Raw genomic sequence first — 24,882 nt, 5'->3', positions numbered from 1 at the left:
GAGGCGCCTCGCGCGCTGCCTGCTGGGAACGGTAGTCCGCAGGAGGGGAGGCGTGCGCGGTGACGTCACGAGGCGGCGCCGAGCGGGGGGAAGGGGTGTTTACGCCGCGGGCGGGGCGCGCAGCTCCGCCGCCAGTGAAGGCCTCGTCGGGGGGAGCGGGCCGGGCCGCGGCCGCGCCATGTCCGCCTGCCACAGCTGTGCCGCGGCCGCGCGCCTGCTGGGCTCCACGCTGCCCTCTGCGCGGAGAGGTAACCGCCCCGACCCTCCGCTCCTCTCGGCCCTTCCCGGCTCCTTCGCGCTGCCCCGCGGGGCCCGGCCCTCCTCCCCGCGCCGCTTTGGCCGCTGTCAGCGCCGCAGGTGCCGTGCGATAAGGGCCGGGGCGGCCCCGTGTCTGCCGAGCGTTCTCCTCGAGGAGGTTCAGGGCTGTGGGGAGCTGCGGGAAGCGGGCTCTCGTTGGCGTCGTTCCGTGCTGGCTTGGCGGAAAGCGTGTCCAGCTGGCGAGCGGCGCGAGGCCCGCGCCAGCCCTGCGAGGGGGCTGCAGCCTTCCGCCCCGGTCCGGCTCTCTCCTCGTGCTGTGCCTTTGTTGCTGTGCGCAGCCCTCCCCGCTTTTCATCAATGAGCTTTGGGGCTCATAAGACAGAGGGCCGTTCGTGGCTCCCCGGCGTGAGCTCTGCGCCCGCCTTTGTGTGTGACATCTGCCCTGAGGGCTGAACGTGGCCTTCAGAGCCACGCAAATCCGGGGGAACAAGGAGTCTGAAAACAGGCAGTGCTCTACATTTAACTCAGAACTACTGCTTTTCTCTGTGCCTTTCTAAGGAACAAACAGAGCTTGTGTTTTTTCCCCTCAGAACTCAGAATTCAGAGGGATGTGTACAAGAGCAAATAAGGCTGGAACATGTTTATGGAGTTATATTGCACATCTGCTTACCTGGGGCTTATAAAAGTCTTCACTTGGCACATTCTGGTGGTTGTGACAGATCAGTTTGTGGGGCATCGCTGATGGGTGTGGTGGCAGTTGGTATAAACTTGAGGTTGTCAGGGCCTCATCTGTCAGTCTCCCTGTGACAATTTGGGACAAAACACTTACAGAATACTTGAGGTTTGGCCCAAAGGTTGGCGTTTCGTTCCTCACCTCTCAATGTTTATTAAGTTGTAAAGGAGCCTTCTGTTTTGTCACAGCCTGCTGATCTAGGCAAGTTATGGAGAGGTGCTGTTGCTGCTGCCACAGCTCTTATGTTTGACACGTGTTCTTATAGCTACAGAAAGTGCCCAAACCTGACTGCTGGTGTGTGTGAGAATGCTGCTGTGCTGCCATGTATCTGCACCCTTACAGTGCCTGCATCCTTCAGCAGGAGGTGCCAGCACTGGGCTAGAATTGCTTTTGGATTTACTTATGGAGGACAGTCGTTGTGATAACATTCTTCCTCCTTTAGTCTTTAATTGCACAATGAAGTTCTGTCTGAAAAAGATAATAAAGCAAGAATCACTCAGATCTCTGGGTTGGCTGAACATGGCAAGCTTCGTCCCAGGGCCTGAAGCTGATGGAGCAGTAATGTGGTTTTGTTTTCTTCTGCTTTAACCAATCTGTACCCTTTAGAATTCAGCACACGCAGCACGGTCAGTTTGATGTTGTACCCTACAGACTGACCAGCTTTTGTGAGAGGGAGGAGGGAGGGGGTCAGCAGCACAGGCACTGCTGCAGGGTGGATGGCTGCCTGGATCCATTGCCTGCAGCCCAGCAGACTCTGGGTGCAGTCACACAGCTGTGGTGGTGCTGATCGGTACAGCAGAAACGTGGTGCTTATCAGCTCAGGCACTTCTCATGTCATTTCATACCCAGGATGTTTTCAGGACATCTTCTGTGTCATTCAATTAAAATTGGCCACCTTCTGTCCCTGTACAGCGCTCAGCGGTAGTAAAGTGTTTGAGTCTCTTTATTAGGACTTTATTCTCTGTAGGCAGGAGAATTGTGATACTGGTTTTTCACTCAGCAGAGATGCTTTTTTGTTGTGGTGGTTGTTTTTTTTTAAGATGTCCTGTTCCTTTCCCTTTAGAGGAAGCAAGACAAAGCTCAGTAAAGAAACCATTTATGAGGAATAAGCCCCCCAGGACTGGGAAGTGCTGCATAACATCTGTGACACATTGGGCACTCAGCACAGTGTGTTTGGTAGTGACAAGTGCACTCAGCACTCCAAGCTGTGGGTGCAGGTTTGCTCAGCAGGGCACAGCTGCTTGTGAAACTGAACCAGCATTTGCAGTTTGTTTCTGGTGTGGAGCAATCTGTGTGTTTGTATCGCTTGTGCTATGTTGCAAGCTAAGGTGCTTTTCCACACTGTAGTGTCTCTCAGCAGGGAAGTTGAAATTCTGTTAATTCTTTTTATGTTTACACATGGATTTATCATATACGTTTTAAAACAACAAACCAGAAATGTTTACTTCTTCCAGAGCAAATGAATTGTGCTTCTATTGCCAATTTTTTTTTCTGAGTGACTTTTTTGTAGATTTTTCATTATTCTGACTTAGAGCAAAAACCAGGCAGGAGCAGCAGGGTTTGAACTCTCCTGGTCACTGTACAGCTCTTCTGTCAGTAACATTCAGAGCTCCCGTCAAGTACATGAAGCAAGTCAAAAAAGTGCTGGTTTAAATAAAAGGAAGGTGGAAGATAACGATTGCAGGCTCCTTGTTTGTGCCCAGATGTTGCAATCACAAGGATGACACGCGTTGATTCACCCCATACCCAGGCATGGAGTGTAACCTTACACGCCGCTTGGTTTCTCAGTACGTTTTCTTTCTCGTTGGCAGTAAGCCATGTCCACAGCATGCACCCTGTTTAATATTTATTGTGCCTCTCTGCAGAGGCTCAGTGTGTGCCAGCTGTAACGCTGCCTTTTCAGTTTCCCCTGCAACAACTTTTTTTTTGTGTGTGTGTGTCAGACGTTTCCTCTGATTCCTGGAAATGACTTCGCAGTGAAATCCAAATCCAGGCACAAGGGCTGGGCCCCTGACGCTCCTCTTAGGTAACTGCTGCACAATAAGGGCATGTTCCAATGGTCTCTTTTTTTACTCTGATGGTTTCACAGGAGCTGGATGCTGGTTGTTCTGAGGATTGCTTTCACACACGGGATGTTCCCAGTCCTGTGGCACGATGGGACTCTGAGCCCTCTGACGTCAGAGGACATAGGATTACTTTCAGGTCATTTTTGGGCCATCTGGCAGCTTTTTATGGAGTAAACTTTAAGGTGGTGAAATGAATTCATTTTGCATTGCTGAAATGTGGCTGCTCGGAGTTCTGCTGTTGGTGGCTTTTATTTAACATAAATCAGCTTTGGGATTCAGTGACGTCAGAGTCAGAACTGGGGTATTTTCAATTGAGATCCAAAATTTAGGTACTTAACATGTAGGTAAAAGACTGCATTCTGAGCACAGTATGCTTGAGGAAAACATTGGTTTGGTTTTATCTTACTGATTTTTCCCTAAAGAGCTGGATAAAAGTATAAGGCAGTGCATTGAAACTGAGTAGATACAGTCACAGCCAGCATGCTTGAGTCAGATGCTAACGAGGTGTTCTGTTATCTTGCTGTGATACTGGCAAGATTTTCACCACGCTGTAATGCTTGGTGAAATGAACTGTTTTCCTTCTGTGCTTTCATTTGTTTCCAGGTATTACCTGTGGCCGTACACGCATCCCTGTTCTGGGGAAACTTGGGACTTTTGAAACTTGTTCTCTCAGGCGGATTCCTCTTAGAAGCTTTTCAGAAACACCGGCGTATTTTGCTTCAAAGGATGGCACGGGCAAGGAGGGCTCTGGAGAAGGAAGCAAGGTAATCTCCGTGTGTTATGCTGTTCAGTAGTTTTGGTCAAGGTGTTTCCTAAATGTTTTTAGTAGACATGATTCTTCAAATTGCTGCAGCTGACAGCAAAGAAAAATTCTACTGTGAATCTACCAGCAGACAAACTGTATCAATGTTCTGTAATGCTTGTCCTAGTTTTATTAGTCTTTTTGCCTGGGGACACTTCAGAGGTCTCTGTAGAATGTTATAAATTCACAACAGTTCTCAGCAGCTCAGGGAAGAGTAGTGATCACAACTGTTCTTCAGAAGCCTGCTGCTGCCACGTGGGCTTTCAAAAGTACAGTTTTCAACGTTCCTTTTCAGCTCTGGTTTGGTAGTTGTGTTTCAGTTGTCACAAGGCGACTTTGTGAGGAGACCTGCTTTATTCTTGGAAGTAAATTTTAATCTTGGAAGTGAATTTTAATCTGTTTTCTTCCCGGCCTTTCTCTATAATTATAGTTAATAAACAGCTTCTTCAGATAAATGATTACCTGAGAATAAAATTGCTCTTTAGTCAGCAAATAAGATTTTGAGAGTTTGAGCGATAACTTTTGCCTTAGCATGGTGATACGTCATCTGAGTGACTGTCCAGGTGACACAGGTGTGTTCTGAAGCTTCAGATTGAACTTACTTGAACAACGAAGAAGGAAATCTGAGATTTTTTTCTTCTTATTCTGTGCTTGAGAAAGATTCTGAGGAAAAGTGGGCACGTAAGGCTTAAAAAAGTGCAGAAGTGTCTTGAAAGAGGGGAGCGATCTTTGGTGTTCTCTAAAATTAATTGCTACTAGTTAACGTTAAACACCACTGAAAGCAGAACACGGAGAAAGAGCAGGATTCTGCCTTAGAGGTCAGAAGAGGATTTTTTTCAAACAGTTTCTGAGATGCTTGTTTTATAGGCATATCTGCCCTACAGCCATCTGCCTGCATAGGGACGTCTGCCAAGGACACAAGAAGAGATGTGGCATCCAGAACCTTCAGAATAAACAGTTTTGATAGTGACGTGACGCTCTATAAGAATGAACTGTTTTCTTCTCTGTGCTTAGCATAAACTGTGTTGGAATGTGCTGTTAAAACACTCCTAACGCAGCATAGCTTGCTATTGTTGCAGTGTCAATCCAGCAGTTGTAATGCAGACATGGGATGCTTCTGTGAGCACCCAAAATTGGTGCAACTGGGAAATGCAGGTGCTCGTACGCTTCAGGTTGTTTTTATTGTGCTGCTGAGCTATCAAAACCTTTCAAAAGTCCTGACAGGGGTTATTTCATTACACAGGTGTTACAGTATTCACGTGGCTGGATTCCACAAACACAGCCAAATGCCCGGTGTCGCAGCGCTGCTGTTTGGCACTAATTGTCTGGAAATCTCTTTTTAGAAGTCTGTCGGTGAGGGGGGCGGTAAGAAGTCGAGCTCTGGAAGTTCTGGAAAAGGAGGGAACCAGCTGCGCTGCCCGAAGTGCGGAGACCTGTGCACACACGTGGAGACCTTCGTGTGTAAGTGCTGATGGGTGACTTCTTCATAGATGGCTGCAGGGCTGGTTGGGTTAATGATCTGATGCCGTCCTGGTTGTTACGTTTTAGTCTGTGTGGAACTTCAATTAATTACACAGTGTGGGGGGGGGAAAACAGTTTAGTTTGACCACGTTGGAATAAGCACGTACTGTCTGATGCATTTGTGTAATTGCCTGTGGTGTGGAGCAGAATATGATAGTGGAATTTGGACTGCGATTTTGAATGTGCTCGTTTATAACAGCTTGTCTCCATTTTATGGAGTCGTAGAGATGCCTGTGTAAACAGTACTGCTTTAACTACTAATACTTCTTTTCTGTCCATTTATAGATGTAAATGTCAGTACTGTCTGTCCTCTGCTTACTAAATAATAGGACTAATCCTGTATGCACTGAAACCAGAGTGGTTATCCAGCAGAGGAATCAGCACGTGACAGATGGCTTACTAGGTTGGGTTTTGTGACAAAATCAAACACGTAATAACTTCCAAACAGGAATCAGGAAAGTCCAAACAAAACCCAAAGTGTGTGGGATGCCTGATGTCCAGCAGGAATAGCAGCCTTTTGAAATACAATTCAGAGTAATGCCAGCTATGCTGCAGGTTCTGTTGCACTCAAAGATGTTTGTCCTTTTTTCAACACTAATGAGACCTGTCTAGAAAATAGGTGTCAGAAAGCAAACACTCATTGTCACTTGGTGGGGCTCAAGGAGGAAGTATCAAATCCTAACCAGTCTTGTGTACTAAGAAGCTTCAGACAAGGGCAGCATTAACTTGTTAAATGGTTGTTAATATCACAGTGAAAATGAGCAGATGTGCTTTTATTCACTGCTGCTTGTATAAAGCATGCTATTCATTTAAAATGATCAGGCAGCATGAATCACAAGACCGTTGTGTAGCAGCGGTGTACTTAAATAAAAGGATCAATCATTGGTAGCTGTTTTGTTTCTTCTTTGCTGTTTATAAATAATGGGTATTTTTATTTGAAACTGCAGACAACAAACCATTCTGAAAAATCCAACACAACTGATGTAACAAGAAATGGAATCCTTTGGGTATTGTCCTTTAATTTGGAAATACCATTCAGGCATTGATGTGGAGTAGAATAATGGCTGCGTCCCTACACAGCAGAAATGTAACCTGGTTTATTTTCATTAGCACTAGGAATATTTAAACATGCTTGAAAACTTTCTTATGAAGAGAATTAATTTCTAGTAGTATTATGGGAGAAAGTAGGAGCAAGCCTGCTTGTTGGTAGCAGAATGTATCTGTTTCTTACATCCTTGTGTGTTCTACTCAGACTTCAGGGCTGCACAGCCTTTAAAGCCTGTTAGCAGTTCTAACTGAGCACCGTGGCACTGATAGTGGGCTGGAGTGGGCTTCTCATTCTGAGAACAGCAGTCTTGAGTCTTAGTTGTTAGCTTGAAAGCTTTGTCTTCAATTTTATTTTATAATTCTCTCAAGTTTTCTCTGGGTGTGTCTTTTTCTGGCTTAGTCTGTTAATTCAATCACGCTGCTTCCAGCCAAATCACAGAATGTGAAGGTGTTGGAAAACAAAAGGGATAAGTTCTAATTCTTCTAAAAATACTAGAAACAAAGAAAAAGGGAAAAAAATGGTAAAAAATGAATGGGTTTCAAGTCTCCTTATACATTGTAACTTTAAGTTTTCAGATAGGCCTTTAACACTGCTTAGCAAAACTAATGAATTCAACCAATTCCAGTTTGAATTACAGGCTGCAGAGCATTATGTACTGAGAGCCAAAAGGAAAATAAGGAATTAGCGGTCGCTTCATTTTTTTGCAGTAACAAGCTGCTAAGGAAGAATGAAACAAATCAAGAGTTGTGTGCTTGACATATTTCCTCAGCAGTTCCTTTGGTTTGCCAAACTATACAAAGAGTTTTGCGACGAGTGAAACAAGATGTGAGCTGCAGAGGTGGAGTGAAATCTAATAGCTTTAAAGCTGGTTGGCACAAGAAGCCTTAAGCAGGCACTGCTGTTGCTGCCTTCAGCTGACACCATGAACTCTCGTCCTCAAAAGCAAGACTTTCCTGCTACATAGTTCACGGGGTAGAAGCTCCCCTCATGTCCTTTTACCTTAGCAGTTTGGTAGCCCTTGGTCTCAGCCCCACAAGTGTTTTTGAGATTAATTCTCTTGCTCTGACTTCCTGTGTGTGTTGTGGAAACCCAGCATTTCTCTTTGACAGGATCAGCTTGTGTGTGCTTTGGAAACTGTGTACAAACACAGCCTCTGGTACGCTATGGTAACGTTGCCTGAATCAAAAGCAACACTCAGCTTGTTTTCTTATTACATAATAAGTATTTGCAAATATCTTAATGACAGTAAGATGATTTGACCTGAAAGCTCTTCCCTGTGTTCTTGTGTATTTGCCAACTCACCACATAAAGCATGGCATACGAAAACAACCAGCAGCGTACAAGAACACTGGTATTTAAGAACAGAGAAGTTGCTTGAAGTTTTGTGCTCACTTTTAGGAGAACAGCAGTGCTGGGACGTGATTTCCCTAGAAAACTGCTCAAAACTTCTGCCACCCATTAGAACTTCTGTAACTGCACGCACCAATGCTTGTTTCCCAGTGCTGTGCAGACAATGGGAGCTGCCCTCCACTGCTATGTTTTGCCAGCTGAGGGCGGTTACCAAATTAATCTGGGGCCTCCCACACGTCAAAGCTGCTCTGTACCTATTGACCCTGTGAGTCTCACTGAAAATAGGAAAGGTCTCTAGTTTACCTTCCTATCTGCTGCTTGGAATAATTGAGGCAAGTGTATTCTGCACAATGATTTTTTCTTTCTTTTTTTTTTTAATGGATGATGTTTTAAGAGAGCATTGGATTCTTACATCTTGCTGTTCAGTCGCTTTCTTTTTTCTCCCCCACCATTCCTGTGGATCTATAAAGGGGACAAGTATTCTTGTGGTTACTCCTTGCTAACCAGGCTGCTAGCATTGCAGAAGGAAGGACAGCAGCCTTGTGGCTCTGCAGACATAAAGGAGAGAAGGGCTCTTCTGAGTGAGCATTGGGAGTGTATCTTCCTGCTGTGCTCTGACTCAGAGCTAAAACAGGTGAATGTGTGCCAGTGATTGCGTTCATATCAGGTAGATAACAGACAGCTGGAATGTTGCCAGAGGAACTTGTCAGCTGTTGTATGAATTTTCTCTGTAGTATTTATTAACTTGACTACAGCTGTGATAATTGCTGTTTTAATAAATAGTCTGGTCTTTTTTTACTCAGCTATAAGGTGCGTTTAATATTAACGCTGATGCCAGCTCCTTGGAAGGCAAAAACAAGCTATAAATAAGCAGCTGGTGTATTGCTGGAGCTGCTGGTAGAATCAGCTGTACGGACTGTACACGCCATTTTCTGAAAGCTTTTTATGAGTTCAGAAGTTCAGACATAGAAGATTTTCCTGTGGTTGTCTTGCTGCATTCACTTTGCTTTTAATTTAATAAGTTCACTAGCATATCTAGTTTAAACCAGTCTTATTGTATTTAACAGAACACATCAGCATTGTTAGACCTATTTCAGGTTATAAACTTGTTTTTTCTGTTGCCTATTTTGGGTTATTTCAACTTGGATTTCTGAAAGTAGTAAAGTAGTAGTGCAAGTTCTGCTGTGCAATTCTTGAAGCCAGTGTTGGCACATAACATGGCTCTTTGAGGAAATAATTCACAAAGTTGGCAGTAGGAGGGTTTGGCTTTTGGCTTTTGAAAGTAAGAACAGACAGCAAAAATAAGCAGAAGGTGTTGCAAAGCATCCTGAGCACCTGTTGCGTCCCCAGACTGTCTCTTGTTGGGATGAGCAAGTGATTTTTCTTACCGTTTGGATTCTCTTTTTTCACAGCTTCCACCCGTTTCGTGAAGTGTGAAAAGTGTCACCATTTTTTTGTTGTACTGTCAGAGGCAGACACTAAAAAGAGCATCATTAAGGAGCCCGAGTCAGCAGCAGAAGCTGTGAAGTTGGCATTCCAGCAGAAGCCGCCTCCTCCACCCAAAAAGGTACGGTCCTTATTGTACCCCACTTTCCTTTGCACTACAGCATGCTGCAGTACTTTACTTCTTAATCTCCTTTGGGTGTAACGGTTCACCATGACAGAGCAACGAGGAATAAAGATGATGAGTTCAAGATTAAACCTTTGAGAGCTTTGTGACCTGGCAGAGCACTGATAAAGAAACAGTAGATCCTATAAGAGGAGTTGGGCTTGGTTTCCTCTGCCTTTGTCTTGTGACTGAGATGCAGTACCTTAATTTTCTCCTTGTGACCTTAAGATAACCTCAATCCTCTCCAGCCATGGTATCCTTAATTTCTTGCCACGGCCTCACATTCCACACTGTCAGCTTCTTTCTGTAATTGCAAAGCCTTTTGTTTGACTTCTTTTTGGTTGAGAATTACGGCAAGTTAGCGTGTGGCTGCAACCTGTCTACTGCAGCACCCATCTTACATCATTTGGTTTCCTTAGATAGTGAGGGAGCACTGTTGGTGATAGGTGGATGGTTGGACTGGATGATCTTGTAGGTTTTTTCCAACCCTGGTGACTCTGTGATTCTGGGAGCTCACTGTGTTTCTCACTTCCTCGTGGACTGCAGTGGGGTCTGTTCTGAAATGCAGGGTTCAGCTGTGCTTAATTAGGAAGTTCTCAGAATGTGTGTCAAAATCTTAACGCACACAAAAAAAGCCCTAAAACTGCAGTCAAGTTTTGAGTGTCCTGTAAAGGCTGTCTTCTAAATTTCTGCACAGTTATTTAGAACTGTTACTAATACTGAGTCACTTCTTCAGATTTATAACTACCTCGACAAATACGTTGTTGGTCAGTGTTTTGCCAAGAAGGTGCTCTCAGTTGCTGTGTATAATCATTACAAGAGGATCTACAACAATATCCCAGCTAACCTGAGACAGCAAGCTGAAGTTGAGAAGCAGACTTCTCTAACACCAAGAGGTTTGTGTGATGTTTTCTATTCTTCTGTTCAAATAAAATCCACCATCTCAGAACCCTGCCTCATACTTTTGACCTTCTAATGGTAGTAGCTGAGCTGCAATCTGTACATATTTTACACGTGTTTCCCAAAGGAAGAGAAATGTCAAAGCTTCCCAGAATGGCTGTTGATAGACTCAAACATTGCATTCTTAGGTAAAACACAGCATTTTCAAAACACTGCATGTGAGCAAATTACTGCCTTAACGGTGTATGAAAGCTCAGAAGTGATGAACCTGACTGCTTTCACTGTAAATAGAATGAAGGGGGATAAGCAAATACTGCACTGGTGAGTTAACGAAATCTCACCTAAGGATGGCTTCACTTGATGCTCAGTGTTCTGTAATTTAAATTATTAAAGAGTATATACAATGAAATTCAGATTTTACAGAAATAATTTTCTGTGACTTATTTAAATAGCAGTCCAGAAGGTTCATGATTTCACAGGTGTTGTCTACCCTACTAAATGTTTAGTGTTTTTCTTACTGACACATTATTAGGTATTTTCCTTTATAAAGTAAGCTTACAAATTTTACTTCCAATCTCTTTTACTGCATATCTTAATCTAATTGCTGCTTAATCTGCAGGCAGCCACGCAGATCACACAGACAATATTTTGCATAGAGAATTTGATGAATAGTTACCTTCCTAAACTTGATGGCTGCTGTTGGCAGCGCCTGTTGGTCACCGTAGCATTGTTCCATATCTAGCAGGTGGAGTCTGAGCTCCTCTTGGCAGTACTTCTGCTGCTGAGTAAATATGGGGCTGTGTTGATCTACATTATTTTTAGAAGTAGGATTAAGTGGCTGTTCCTGATTCAAAGCGTACCTTGGTTGTTTATTTCTTAAGGTGTTCTGTTCTGCGTTGCAATGAATAGTATGCTAAGAAAAGAAATCTTTGTTTCTTGAGTTTACTTCAAAAAACAAAACAAAAAACAGCACAAGCGAAACCTCGAATATGCAGGGGAGAACCTTAGCAGCACTGTTTTGTACCTGGCATGTGAAAGTTCCTGATCCTCTGCAGGAAGTTTTGTGTGCACTCAAAGAAACTGCCAGTGGATGTTTGTGATTTATACATTCGCAGTTCATAATACTTTGAAATATGTTTCGTCTGCCATGCTATCACTCAGATATAAACGTGTGAGTTTCAAGTCTCTTCCAAGCAGAATTATGGTGTGTGTGTGTGCATATATATATATATATATATCTTTTTATTTTTCTGCAAGTGCTTCTCAAAAAAAGATCCATGTAGAGGTCTCAGTGTTAATGTCTTACATAATAAATAGCTTGCTGTCACTTTAATTAAAAGCATGCATGTTGAACCTGGGGCTAAACTTGATGGCAATAAAAGCAAACTTGTGGGGACTTCTTGTTAAAGTCCTTGATACACATTAGTGATAAGTATTCAGAAGAGGGCAAGAGGTAGAGAAGCTGTAAGATTTTATAAATTTTCACTACTGTTTTCATCCTCTCTCTTAGAATTAGAAATCAGAAGACGGGAGGATGAGTACAGATTTACAAGTAAGTGATCTCTCTCCTCATGTCCTCCTCTGCAATATTTACCCTTTTGATATTCATGTAGAATAGTATTTAGTGACCACTACAAGTGCTGGGTAAAAATTCTGCTCACTTTTCCCTTTCGTTATTAAATTTAATTGATGACATTGAGCATTTTTTGGGGGGGTGAGGTGTTTAAGATCTGACTCTGTTTGGTTTTGTATGGAAAGCAGCAAAGTGTAAGGAGGAATTGTTTCTGTGTAATATACTGTGCCATTAGAGATTCTCTTCCTATGTGCACTTAAGCAAAAGCATAACTGAAAGCTGTGTTTTTTAGTATTTGCTTGAAGTTTATGCAGTCCTCTCTAAATTTCTGCACAAATGGCTGCATCTGTAGATCTGCAGAACAGGGCAGAAAGCTGTTATGTACTGAAGGTACTGATAGGCCTTGCAGTGCTCAAACAGTGCTATCATTATTCTCTTCAGAACTGCTGCAGATTGCTGGGATTAGTCCGCATGGCAACGCTTTGGGAGCATCTATGCAGCAACAAATGAACCAGCAGATACCTCAGGAAAAACGGGGAGGTGAAGTACTGGATTCGCCCAACGATGACATAAAACTTGAAAAAAGTAATATTTTGCTGCTTGGACCAACTGGATCAGGTATACAGCTGTGTGATTTTATGTGTCTTAATTCTTTTTTGCTTTTTAAGTTTTATTTTAATGCCTTTTTGTATTGGCTGATTAAAAGATGCAACTTTGTTACGCTGAAACAAAACGCCTCTGAAGTCTGTCTGCTTTCTAGGAGGCAAGTTGTGATGCAGTTCAAGTGATCTTTCACCCCTGGGACAGATCAGTTACAGGTGGTTAAATGAAGCGGTGGCTGTGTGTTCTTAGGAAGTGGGCTGATGTCACAACGTTTTGCAGGTTATCTGAGAGAGCACTCACTCAATAATGTGTTACTTCTGTTTCTCTCCAAAGAAGGAGCAGTGGAACTTTGCACTGCACTTTGAGTGTCTGCAAAGGACTATTGATTGATTTAATCTGTAGTCTATTCAAGTACGTGGATTTTGTTTTGTGTACTGTGTGATCCTTTGTTTGTGGTACAGTATGCATTTCAAGCTGCCTCAATACAGAATTGGCCTTATTCAAAACTACAGCTTGCTTGTGAACGCTGTCTGACTTGGGAACTTTTTCTTGTATGAGCATCTGTGAATACACTGGTAACATTTTCAGTGTTTAATCACAGTAGTGGCAATCCTCTGATAAATAGTTGACTTTGTGTGCTCTGCAGAACTACCTGCAGTTATAACATACGGGTTTTATTTCACCAGGTAAAACCTTGCTGGCTCAGACTCTAGCGAAATGCCTGGACGTCCCATTTGCCATCTGTGACTGTACTACCTTGACTCAGGCTGGCTATGTTGGTGAAGACATTGAATCTGTCATTGCAAAACTGCTGCAAGATGCCAACTACAACGTAGAAAAAGCTCAGCAAGGTAAACTTACACAATGTTTTCTCAAGTTCATGAGCAAGTTATGTTAACCTTACTTAGGTGCTGTGAACTTGCAGATCATCAGTATTTCTGCAAACTATATTTTTGTGGCGTGTACCTGAGTTTTCCTACTTTCAAATCAGAAATAATAAACATGAAGAGAACTATAAACATATATTCTAGTTCTTGTTTTAGCTTTGTTTATGTATTCTGGTCGTACATTTTTGCAATCTGAAATACAGAAGTAGAACAGACTCCAACTTAAATTGCTTTCTTCCCAGTGTGTAAATTTTTGCTTGTCTTAAGAAGCAGAATCTTCCTTAAGTCCATTTTCTCTAACTGTAGGAATTGTTTTTCTGGATGAAGTGGATAAGATTGGCAGTGTTCCTGGCATTCATCAGTTACGGGATGTTGGAGGAGAAGGGGTTCAACAAGTACGTACTCAGTGCAGTGGCTGTACTTTATAAGCAAACTGTTCATCAAGTCTGCTGTGTCGAACAGCATGGATCAGCTCCTTCATGATTAACCCCTGAAACTCTCACTTTTCCTCTTGAATTTCTTTTCTCAAAAAATCCCCAGAGCAACTTAGGACCACGTTGCAGGAAAGTTTTTAATTTAAAAGCACCCTTGCAGCATTCGGATAGGAAGTTGCTTAATGGAGGCAGTAATGGAGAACGTTTTGTTTTTGGCAAAACCCTCAATTCATTACTGCGTGCCACTGGCTGGGTGTATGGGAATGGCATTCAAAGGTTTTTGTCTGTAAGTGGGATTGCTTCTCATTGAAAACTGATTTCTTTAAGCTTTTACTGATAGTATGTGAGCATAAGAAATGATAACACGTGAGTACACCTGTGAAGATACACACAGTGTGGGATCTGGTACACCTTTGTGTGTGATGCTGCTGTGTGAATTTTTTTATTGCTTATTCTTTGCTCCTCAGGGTCTGTTAAAATTGCTGGAAGGCACAATAGTAAATGTTCCAGAGAAGAATTCTCGTAAACTACGTGGAGAAACGGTGCAGGTTGACACAACAAACATCCTCTTTGTAGCTTCTGGTGCGTTTAATGGCCTGGACAGAATTATCAGCAGGAGGAAAAATGAAAAAGTGAGTACAGCAGGCTGTATTTGAACTGAGAAGTTGTTATCCTGAGTACCACTCACAGCACTGGCTCCTGAAGGTCTCGCTATACTTGTAAATCTTGTAAGTTTGTGCCTAGAGCAGCAGTTTTCCATCTGTTACCTCAGGTCAGGGAGGCTTAAGAAAGGTAGCAAAGAGCAAGCCTATTGTTAGTAGGCTTAAGGAGCTTGCAGTAGTCTCTGTTTCTACAGGGAATTTTTTAGCATTTGCAATAAGAAAGAGGTTAAGCTGTTGATAGAACACTTGCTGGTGCAGTTCTTCATCTGTTGCAATACCCTGTGTTTCTTTAAAAACAGAACAAGACACGCATTGTTCTAGGAGTGATAACAGGATTTCTTTCATTGGGAGTGTGCCAAGTATGAAGCTGAGAAAACATTTGCATATCAGTAGAGGTGTGGAAATGTCTTAAGATGTGTCACTTTTCTTTTATTAAAGAAAAACCTACTCTTATTCAGTCAAGCATCTTAATGCCTTGCAGTGGCAATCAAGTATTATAAGGAGCTGACTGTGTGCCAGGGCTTTAATTTCACTAACAGTAATTCATTCAGCTTAAAGTAACGTGTAATGATGTAATTATTCCTTTTCTTTATGGAGCTGGAACATGATTTAGTTGCATAAAGAAACTGAAATAGTTTCATAGGCACTTCAGGTTGTTGTTTTTCCTTTTTTGCAGTATTTAGGATTCGGTACACCGTCTAACATGGGAAAAGGCAGAAGGGCTGCAGCAGCAGCTGATCTCGCTAATATAAGTGGAGAGTCCAACACACATGAAGATATTGAAGAAAAGGATCGCTTGCTGCGTCACGTGGAGGCCAGAGATCTCATAGAGTTTGGAATGATTCCTGAGTTCGTGGGGCGTTTGCCTGTCGTGGTTCCTCTGCACAGCCTGGATGAGAAAACCCTCGTACGGATTCTCACGGAGCCGCGGAACGCTGTGGTTCCCCAGTACCAGGCATTATTCAGCATGGATAAGGTTGGACCTTGTGACAGCTTTTCAATGGTCTTGTGTACAAATAATGTTATGACAGCTTTTCAATGGTCTTTTGTGGCTGAGGAAAGTGACTTGACGTACTTACTAGCTTTGTAGGGAAAGAAATAGCAGACTGAGACAGGTAAGCTCTAAAAACTTGCAGATTGCTTGTTTAGGCCAGTGTTCTGTGAGGACATTGCTTACAAAACATTGGACAAGAATTTGATGCTCTTTTTTTACAACGCACAAAAGAATGAAGTAGTGTGGTCTTCTCTTTACCTAATTGCTGTCATTTCAAGGCTGTGTGTCCAGCTTGTTCGGTTAATGCTTGTTCTTTAAAACACCTTTCCTTTCCATTCAAAAAATAAAAAAAAGGAAGAATGGGCAGCTTTCACTTTGAAGGGAAGTTTTTCACTGAGTGGAAGTGCCCAGATATATGCATAATATTTTTTTTCAACTCCTGATTCAAATTGTTGGAAAGGGCCTTGTCTTCAGTGATTTAAGGCTAGGGGGTGAGGAGGCCTTTGTATTCTGATCATCAGTTCTTCATTCTTCCTTACTCTCCAAGCCTTTTCTTTGAATGCTATTTGCAGTGTGTGAAGTGCTTTGGAGATCTGCAGAGCACGAGTAACTGAAGAGTGAATTCAGTAGTTGTCTGTAATTACTGTTCTTGTCTTTCTGTCCCTTCAGCACTTGTAGAAGTTGTATGTAAAGGGATGGTCACCAGTGGTAACTTGAGGTGTAACAGAAATGTAGCAGAAGTTTTATGTAGTTTAAATGTTAACCCTTTTGGTCTGCAACAAGTGAAAGACAAATACTTGCACTGTTACACTTGAAGTGCTGTTGAATTATAAATGAAACGTTAACTGAAATTGCTCTCTTTGTGTGCAGTGTGAATTGAATGTAACTGAAGATGCATTGAAGGCTATAGCCAGACTGGCCCTGGAGAGGAAAACTGGCGCAAGAGGTCTGCGATCTATAATGGTGAGTAAATCAAGTCTCATCTTGTGTAAGTGAACCTTCTCATATCGGTTCTGTGGCCCTCATCGTGGCAATTTGCAATCAACACCTTGCTTGTAAACGTGTGCATTCGGATTTCTTCCAAGAAGACCTCTAGCTCTGACAATCACTTACTAGCTGTATGTATTTTTTCTCTGTAGAAGACACCATACCTAAATATTTCTTCTCTTTGTGTTCTTGTAGGAAAAGCTGTTGCTGGAGCCCATGTTTGAAGTGCCCAATTCTGACATTGTATGCGTGGAAGTTGACAAAGATGTTGTGGAAGGCAAAAAAGAGCCAGGATACGTTAGGTAAAGCCATAATGAAGTGTCAGATGAGTAACAGGCAAATGGTCTGATGTTTGTCCTAGGGACAAGTGCATAAGCACAGAACCATGCACACAACCTAAAAAGAATCCAGTATCTGTGTATTGTACACAGTTGTCTTAGTGCCTATTCTGTCCTAGAAACTTTGGGTTTGTATTGCTTTAGTTTTTAAAAAGAAGCTAAAAAATAAACCTTGTTTGAAGTTTCTTTTCGTGTGTGTGTACCTGGAGAAATAAAAGAACCAATCAGCATCATAAGATAACAGTAAAAAACCTGAAGTTCTAAATGTAGGCAAGATTCTGAAGCAGAATTTTTCCTCCTTGTAACTTCTACCACTCCGAGGTACTTCTAATGCAAGCTATGGGCTGCAGCAAGTTTTTTCCTCCACTGTGCTTGGAGGAGTAGAGTGTTTAAAAAAATATATAATAATAATAAATAAAATAAAATCTGTTGATTGGCTGAGCTCATTAAAATAATGACAGTCATACAGATTATATTGTGCTGGAGTACTGAAAGCACTGGACAAATATAGGTTTAAAAAGTAATAGTTCTAATGGCCAAGCAGTGGAGTTGAGGGGGATGAGTCAGGTTAAAATAAACAGAGGAATGATATTTAGGAACTTGAGCTTGGTCCACTTGGACTTTGTGCACTGAGGTGCATGCTCTGCATTTGTCTGTATGCACATAATTTCCCAAGGGAAGGGTTATTATGGCTTGCTTTGCAGTGCTCATGTCTGCTGAAAACTTAACATTTACTGATGAAATCAAATGACTTAACTGAATTCATGAGCCTTGGGATTGGTGTTCAGTAACGAGCTTGCCTAGTTTAAATCTGCATAGCACCACTTTCAGATCAAAAGGTCATTAAACAGATGGAGATCTGAACAGCTTTCATCAGGGCGCTTTGCAGGTAGCAAATTGCCCACAAGATACAGAAACTGTCTCCATCTTTTTCTCCTCCAATTACAGAGTATCTGATCCGTTCGTTTTAATTATAGGGCTCCCACTAAAGATTCATCTGAAGAAGAATATGACTCTGGAGTTGAGGAAGACGGCTGGCCTCGACAAGCAGATGCTGCTCACCATTAAATCCTGTCAGAATGCTCTCCTGCAAAAAGCGCACTTGGTTATTTCCTTAGGATTTGCCTCTGGCTTCACATTCTGATACTAACAGCATTGGATCTGTCTCGGATACGATACGTGATGAGGAACCTTACCAGATAAATCAGATCATGTCTTTTACTGTAACATCACATTGATTTATTCGATGGACATTGTGTGGACTTGAATGGCATAATGTTCAAATATAAATTGTATACTACACTTGTTCAATTAAAACATAGCAAATACAGCAACACCTGGATTGCTCTTTCTAAAAAGTAAACAGCAATGCAGGTGCTGCCGATAGGTAGATTTTACAGTAATGCTACTCTACAAATGGGAAAACAAGTTTAATAATTAGCAGAGGGTGAACAAATGATCAGCTCCTCGTACAACTCACGTGGGGGTATGCAGTGTTAGACTTCTGCTGGTGTTGGGAGCCAGCGGTGCTGGAGTGACTTGTTACATGGGCTGGAAGGGAAGCCCTTGCACCAGGACTCTGAAAAGCTTGGGGGCACTGCAGACAGTGCTGGGAGATACTGCTAAAAATGTACCACTGGCTTGTTAGTTAAATTGGATACTGAATACATCCTGTTGTTCACCTCTCCATCGGGAGAAAGTTTCGGTCACCTTAAATGCTGCGGATGAAGGTGAAGACAATAATTTGCTCACTTTTCCAGAAGGGTAAATGAAATTGAGGGAGTGCTAAGCTGCCAGAGTTTGGATGACAAGTTGGCATAAATTTTTAAATATTAATGTTCTAATATAGTACATTTTGTTTAACGTATTGGAACTATCATGCATCAATTTTTTGGTGCCAGGTATTTGCCCAACCTATCTTATGATGTTAAGAGACAAAGAGTAAGTGTATAATATTTTTGATGTAATCAGTAGTGAGTGTTCACACGGCAGTGCTTTTTAAGTTATGCGCTCAAATGCTATAGTATTGCATCTTGTGCTTTTGTCTTTGGTTTTTAGGCTCACAGCAAAGCAGTCCTCCTGTTCTACATCCAAATGAATTCAATCCCTTAGGAAAGCATTTGTAAAAACCCAGTTGGACCTGTACGTTTTCAGTCTGTTTCAGGAATTAAAATTGTTGCTTACAACTCGGTTTTGTCCTTCAGTGATGGATTGAGGTTTTCCTGAGCCCTTCTCCTGAAGATTTAACTCATGCTTTTTACAGAAAACTTGTCTCATTCTTTTCCACCCTGTAGGTGTTTTATGTAGGGAAGGGTTCTGTGGGTGCTTGGCCCTCGTTTTTTTGTTCATTTTTGTCATGTAAATTTGAAGTGACAGTCACGTAATGGTTGTGTTCTTCCATAGGAAGCAGCGTGAGCCAGATGCATCAGGTACTGCATTAGGATTCCACCTTTTTCTGTTCAGTCGCCCATCCGTGGTTTGGAAAAAGCTGCTTTTAGAATTGGGAGTGTTTCTAGAGAAGCTTCGTCGCCTCAGATGGGAATCTGTGGTGAGCTGTAACGTGTCCTCATTTTCCTTTTTGTAGAGTGAGAAATAGATTCGCTTTTAACTCAGAGCTCTTTAATCAGATTGTTTTTTAAATGGATTGAAAAGAATAACCACCATTCTAGGCAGAACTGTTAAACAACTTAGTTTTGGAAGTTGTTTGGGATTATTTGCAATTATGTAATCAAGAACTGTTTTTAAGGAAACAAATGCTGTGTAACTGCAGTTTGTACCTCACTGCTGGAGTTTGAATAAAACCAATGAATACTGGGAGCTGGAGCCGTGTCATCCCTGCTGCTCCGCGGCCAGAGCTGCTGCTTAGCCTGGGATCGGAATTCAGTTCTGTTCAGTCACGGATGGACACCGGAGGAGCTCAGTGATGGTGATGAGGCTCTTTTAACTCGGTTTTAATAAATTAGAGTGAGAGCTAATGCCCTGAAATTGTGCCGGGGGAGGCTCAGGTTGGATAGCAGGTGAGGCACGGGCACGGGCCGCCCGGGCGGTAGGGGCGGCTGTGCCTGGAGGGGACCTGCGGGCGCGGTGGGGGCGCGCTGATGGCTGGGCGGGGGATCCGAGCGGTGCAGGTGATGCTGCAGCTCTAAGCAAAGCAGCAGCCTTCCCCTTCAGTCACGCCGCCCGCTTCAACGTCACCCCGTCTCTTCCCCGCCCGCCCCCAGCCGCTCGGGCCGCTCTTCCCCTCAGGCCCCGCCCCCAGAGCGCCGTCACCGCCCGCCAGGCCCGTTCCTCCCGGCCGCCTGGGGGCGCCGTCGCAGACGCCGCCGCGCCTCCGAGATGGCGCAGCCTCCTCCGCCGCCGCCGTTCCTGGGCCGCTTCGCGCCGCCGCCGCCGTTCCGCGCCTTCCCTCCTCAGGCACCGGGTCCGTTCCCGCCGCCCCCCGCTCCCTTCCCCGTCCCCGCCGCCCGCCCGCCTCTCCCTCCCTTCCTCCCGCCTCCTTCCTCCGAGCCCGGTCCCTTTTTCCGCGGCCCCGCCGCCCCGCCGCTCTTCCCCCCGTGGCCCTCGGCCGAGCGGCCGCCGCCCCCGCGGGACCCGGAGGACGAGGACGCTGCGCAGCGGCAGCGCGACGAGCACTGGTTGGCGCAGTTCCTCGCCCGGCGCGGCCCCCCGGCGGAGCCCCCGCCGCCTCCCCGCGGCGCCGGCCTCGAGCTCGGGCGGCGGCTGGCGGTGCGGGCGCTGGGGACCGTGAGCCGCCTGGTGGCGCTGTGCCGGGCCCTGCGGCGCCGCGAGGCCGAGGGCCGAGAGGAGGGCTGGGAGCGAGAGCGGGCCGAGGCCGAGGAGCTGCTGGAGGAGCTGAGGGAGACGGTGCGGCCGCTGAGGGAGCCCGGCTACCTGCGGGAACTGGGCCGGAAGGCCGAGAAGGCGAGGAAGAGGAGGGAGCGGCTGCAGAGAAGGAAGCGGGAGGCCCGAGCGGCCCAGGAGGAGGAGGCGGCCCGCGCCGCAGAGCGGGAGGCTGAGATCGACCGATGGAGGGCGGGGCGCATCCAGGAGGTGGAGGAGAAGAACCGGGTACGGAAGAGCGGCCTCGGCCCGCTGCTCTGTGCCTGTGGCCGGGGCGGCTCTGCTCACGGGCTCCGAGGGAGCGGCGCGCGGCCGCGTTGTGGGTCTCCGTGCTCGTGGATTCCCCGGCTGCGTGCAGCGTTGGGCCCCTCGCGATGAGAAGGACGTGGAGGCCCTTGGAGCGCGGTCCTGCGGGCAGCAGCCGAGGGAACAGGCGTGGGGCGGTCAGAGAAGAGGAGCTCGGGGGCCCCTGACTGCCCTCCACCAGCCCTGAGAGGAGGTTGTGCAGAGCTGGGGTCGGCCTCTGCTCCCGTTAACAGCGATGGGGCGGGAGGTGATGGCCTCGAGTTGTGCCAGGGAGGGTCTGGCTGGATGTTAGGAGAAATTTCTAATCAGAAAGAGTAACGTTGCACCAGCACAAACTGCCCAGGCGTGGTGGGGGCACTCATTGTGGCACTGAGGGACGTGGGCAGTGGGGGTGGCTCCAGAGCAAAAAAAAAAAACAACAAAAACCCACCCAAATTAAGCTCGGTGGGAAGTGGTGTTGGCACTGCACTGGCTGCCAAAAATTCACCTCTGTTGGTTGCTGGGCCTGTTGCTGGGGTGGCACAGAGCTGATGTGCAAGGCGTTGTATCCAGACTGGCATGCTAACGGTCCGTAACAGCTGTGAAGTCTGCATGGTTTATATTCACTGTACATTTTTACTGACTTCCTGAGGTTAAAGGCTTTATGTATGCAGCTGTTCTGGCCCAAATTTGTGTGTGGCTCACCATTCTTTTTTCCCTGAAATTTCATTGTTGAGGTTTTTTTTCTCCCAGAAGGTCAGCTGGTTGACTCACCTGCTGCGGCGCTGTAACTAGGAAGCTGTGTTTGTTTGACAGCACCTTTTCATTCTGGTCTGGGGGGGATAATCCATGCATCCTGTTGCTTTTCTTTCCTTTGCAGGAGCGTGAGCTTAAGGCTGCTGCAGACAGTGTCTTATCTGAAGTCAGGAAGAAGCAGGCAGACACAAAGAGAATGGTGGACATCCTGGGCTCCTTAGAAAAGCTTCGGAAACTGAGGAAAGAGGCTGCTGCCAGGAAAGGTTAATTAGGAGAATTTTTCCAAACTTTTCTAATGGTGTGCGCAGGAAATAACAGGAGGTGCACTTTGAAGAAGCTGTTTCTTTGTTAGTTCTTGTCGTTATGTTGTTCTGCAAGAATAGCTATAAAATCCTGAGCAGCAAATTGGATACAGTGACTGTGTTCCTATGTTTCTAAACTTCCATACCAGAAAAAAACCTTCTGTTGAGATAATTGTTAGCTTATATTTCTCTGAGACTTTGCCAGCTCTGCTTTTAAGTCTCATAACAGAGCTCCTTCTGAATTTGGAAACATTATGTTAATTCTCCTTCTCTTTAGGTGTTTGTCCACCTCCCTCAGCAGATGAAGCCTTTGAAAATCAGGTGGAAAGTCTCAGAGCATTGCTCAAAAATCGCACAGAGCTGTATGAAGCTGAGGAGAGAGCATTGAGAGTGATGTTGGAAGGAGAACAGGAGGAGGAAAGGAAGAGAGAAATGGAAAAGAAACAGAAGAAGGAAAGAGAAAAGCTTCTACAGCAGAAACGTGACATTGATTCCAAGCTGTTTGGGGATCCAGGTAAATCCTGTCAGACCTCACTCTATATTCTGCTTTCAGCTCTTAGGCATTGGCTTTAAAATAAAGGCACAAAAAAGATTGTAGGTTAAGCTGAAGTGGGAATAAACTGAATGGATTGAAGACTTCCAGCATGCAGCAGGTGCTTTATTCTGATGGTTTGGTTAGTGCAGTCTGTGTAATGGGGAACAATTCACTGTCCATATGTTCCCTTGGTGCAGAGGATGGAGACAGGAAAAAGTTTTGCTAGTCTGAGCTTTGCTCTGACAGCTTTGGTGAGGGTGAGCTGATGTGCAAAACACGTAAATAATAGGTAAGGATTTCAAGTTAAGCCGGGGAGCAGCAAACCAGTCAGCAAACTTGGAACTTCTCTGACAGTGGCATCAAAGGTCTCTCTGGTTTATTGAACAATTTCTATGTTTTAACAGATGAATTTCCTCTTGCTGATCTGCTGCAGCCTTTCAGGGAATATTACTTACAAGCTGAGCTTTCTGTAGCAGCTCTAATCCAGATCAGGTAAAAGCTTTGTGTTGGTGTCTGAGGTGTCAAGCATTTTTGTTGAGGTTGCAAAATATAGTTCATTCGCTTCCATGCATGGCTATGTGATGAATTCTTTGAGTTTCTTCTTTGTCAGTTAAATACAGAGCATGGTTTAGAGTTTTGTCTATTGATTGGTGTGAAGAAATGTGTATGTGTGCATGTAATCCTCCTGCTGAGGCTCTCTTGTGCTGGATGTCCTCTCAAACACCTTTCTGTATTGAAGGCACGAATGGGATCAGTACCTGGTGCCCGCTGATCACCCTGAAGGAAGCTGCATCCCTCCTGGATGGGTTCTTCCGACTCTCCCCACGAATGACACTTGGGCCACTGCTGTCAGATAACTCAGAAATAAATTGTTTTTGCACTGGAGGAGTGTTTGGTTGTCATTGGTGGTGTCAGTGTGAGAGGATCCAGCGAGGAGGTGGCGCCTGGCTCCTGTCTGTGCTCAGGAAGCCTGCAGCCAGGGTCTGGAATGCCTTGAAGAGAACTGTAAGGGATGGCTTTGCTTTCTAACTCTGCGAGGTGATACCTGAGTGACTGCAAAGCTGTCAGCCCTTTCGTGGCACAGAATTACAGTGCTGCTGTGTGTTTTTATTAACGAGTCACAATCTCAATAAAGTAATGCTGCTGACAAGGTGATTGGTGCCAGGATTCGTGAACTATTCTTAGTGACTTTACAAGCTGAAATCAAGATGTTGAAATCTCCAGAATTTTGTTGTTTTTTTTTTTTAAAGAGCTCATTACTGGATGTGTTTTTCTTCTCAAATGAAGCACGTCAGGCATTGCTTTCAAAATAGTTTCTGTGTTTTTGTGCATAGAAACGAGCTATTACGTTTTTAAACAAATTCTAAGTACAAACAAGACATCGATTTGGGAGCTTGATTAAAGCAGCTGCTGACATTTTGCTTTGCTGGACTAAAACGGGTACCACAGCATGGAAAAAATTCCCTGTTGTGTTGAAAGAGGTCGGCCAGCCTTGTGAATATCTATAAATCTGACAAATAAGCCTGCTGAGGAAAAAGGTAATAAAACCTGAAGTTTAACCTACTTCAATTGTTTCTGCCTTCAAAGCTATTTTCCTGCAGGAACAGATTGTTTATATAGCATTTGGTTAGAAGTGCAGCTCTGTTTAGTAAGTTTGTTTCTGCACAGAATAAGCAGAGAAAATGGGATTGTTTTTGAAACATTTTTGCTCCAACGGATTTGTTCTAATGCTTGACATCAGTGTGACCCGAGCTATTGGGAGAGCTGTCAGCAAAAGGTTTGTGTGCAGGAACTGCTCCCTCCTACAAGATGACAGAGGCTTATGGCTTCAAATCCCCCCTTCCTCAGGACTATTTGCTTAAAGCAGCGATGGCCCCATATGGTTTTGGGGCTTTGCTTGTCTACGCAGGTTGCCTTGGCTTCTTTCCAGAGCTGCAGTCATGTTCTCACTTAGCCCGAAGGCGTGGGAATAGATGTGATCTTTCCCATTCCTTATCTCTTAGCATCACCATGGTGTAATTCCTGGAGGAGGCAGCACATGATTGCCTACTCGCAGCTGATAAATTCAGCCCTTAACGCTGGGCTTATGTCAGTGGTTCCTTGGCTGAAGGCTCCTGTTGATTTCTGTTAGTAAGAGCATACTAAGCAGTAATCTATGATAGAGCTGGAGTTTGGGTGCAGAAGTTGGCAGTTCTTGCTCCAAGCCATAGCACCACAAAATACAGTTCACCAAAGTCCTCCAAAGAGTTCTGATGTGTGTGTCCATACGTCCCCCCCTTCCCTGCTGTATCTTTTAGCTCCGTGTCATTCCAAGTCTTTATAGGTAGGTCACATCCTGGGAGTTTTTCCTGGCAAAATAGCATGAAAGCTATTTCAGAATCAACACTTTGCATCTAATA

At 44.5% G+C, this 24,882-nt stretch overlaps 2 protein-coding genes across 2 annotated transcripts; both read left to right on the top strand.

Moving 5' to 3' along the window:
• Positions 1 to 178: 178 nt before the first annotated feature.
• CLPX (caseinolytic mitochondrial matrix peptidase chaperone subunit X) lies at positions 179 to 17,833 on the top strand (the record flags this gene model as incomplete). The annotated part of the gene is made up of 13 exons (XM_079541033.1): positions 179 to 248; positions 3,661 to 3,821; positions 5,203 to 5,320; positions 9,191 to 9,345; positions 10,124 to 10,283; positions 12,302 to 12,478; positions 13,150 to 13,314; positions 13,657 to 13,745; positions 14,252 to 14,416; positions 15,123 to 15,422; positions 16,311 to 16,403; positions 16,623 to 16,729; positions 17,743 to 17,833. The coding sequence occupies 13 exons, from the start codon at positions 179 to 181 to the stop codon at positions 17,831 to 17,833; spliced, it is 1,851 nt and encodes a 616-aa protein (XP_079397159.1).
• Positions 17,834 to 20,101: 2,268 nt separating this feature from the next.
• On the top strand, positions 20,102 to 23,340 carry PDCD7 (programmed cell death 7; the record flags this gene model as incomplete). Its single annotated transcript, XM_079540695.1, has 5 exons — positions 20,102 to 20,833; positions 21,771 to 21,909; positions 22,226 to 22,462; positions 22,888 to 22,975; positions 23,223 to 23,340. 5 exons carry the CDS (start codon positions 20,102 to 20,104, stop codon positions 23,338 to 23,340), a joined length of 1,314 nt encoding a protein of 437 aa, XP_079396821.1.
• Between the last annotated feature and the right edge of the window lie 1,542 nt (positions 23,341 to 24,882).

This window comes from Tetrao urogallus, assembly GCF_951394365.1.
Source record: "Tetrao urogallus genome assembly, chromosome: 11".
In the NCBI taxonomy this organism is placed as follows: domain Eukaryota; kingdom Metazoa; phylum Chordata; class Aves; order Galliformes; family Phasianidae; genus Tetrao; species Tetrao urogallus.
This window is presented reverse-complemented; position numbering and strand designations above follow the sequence as displayed.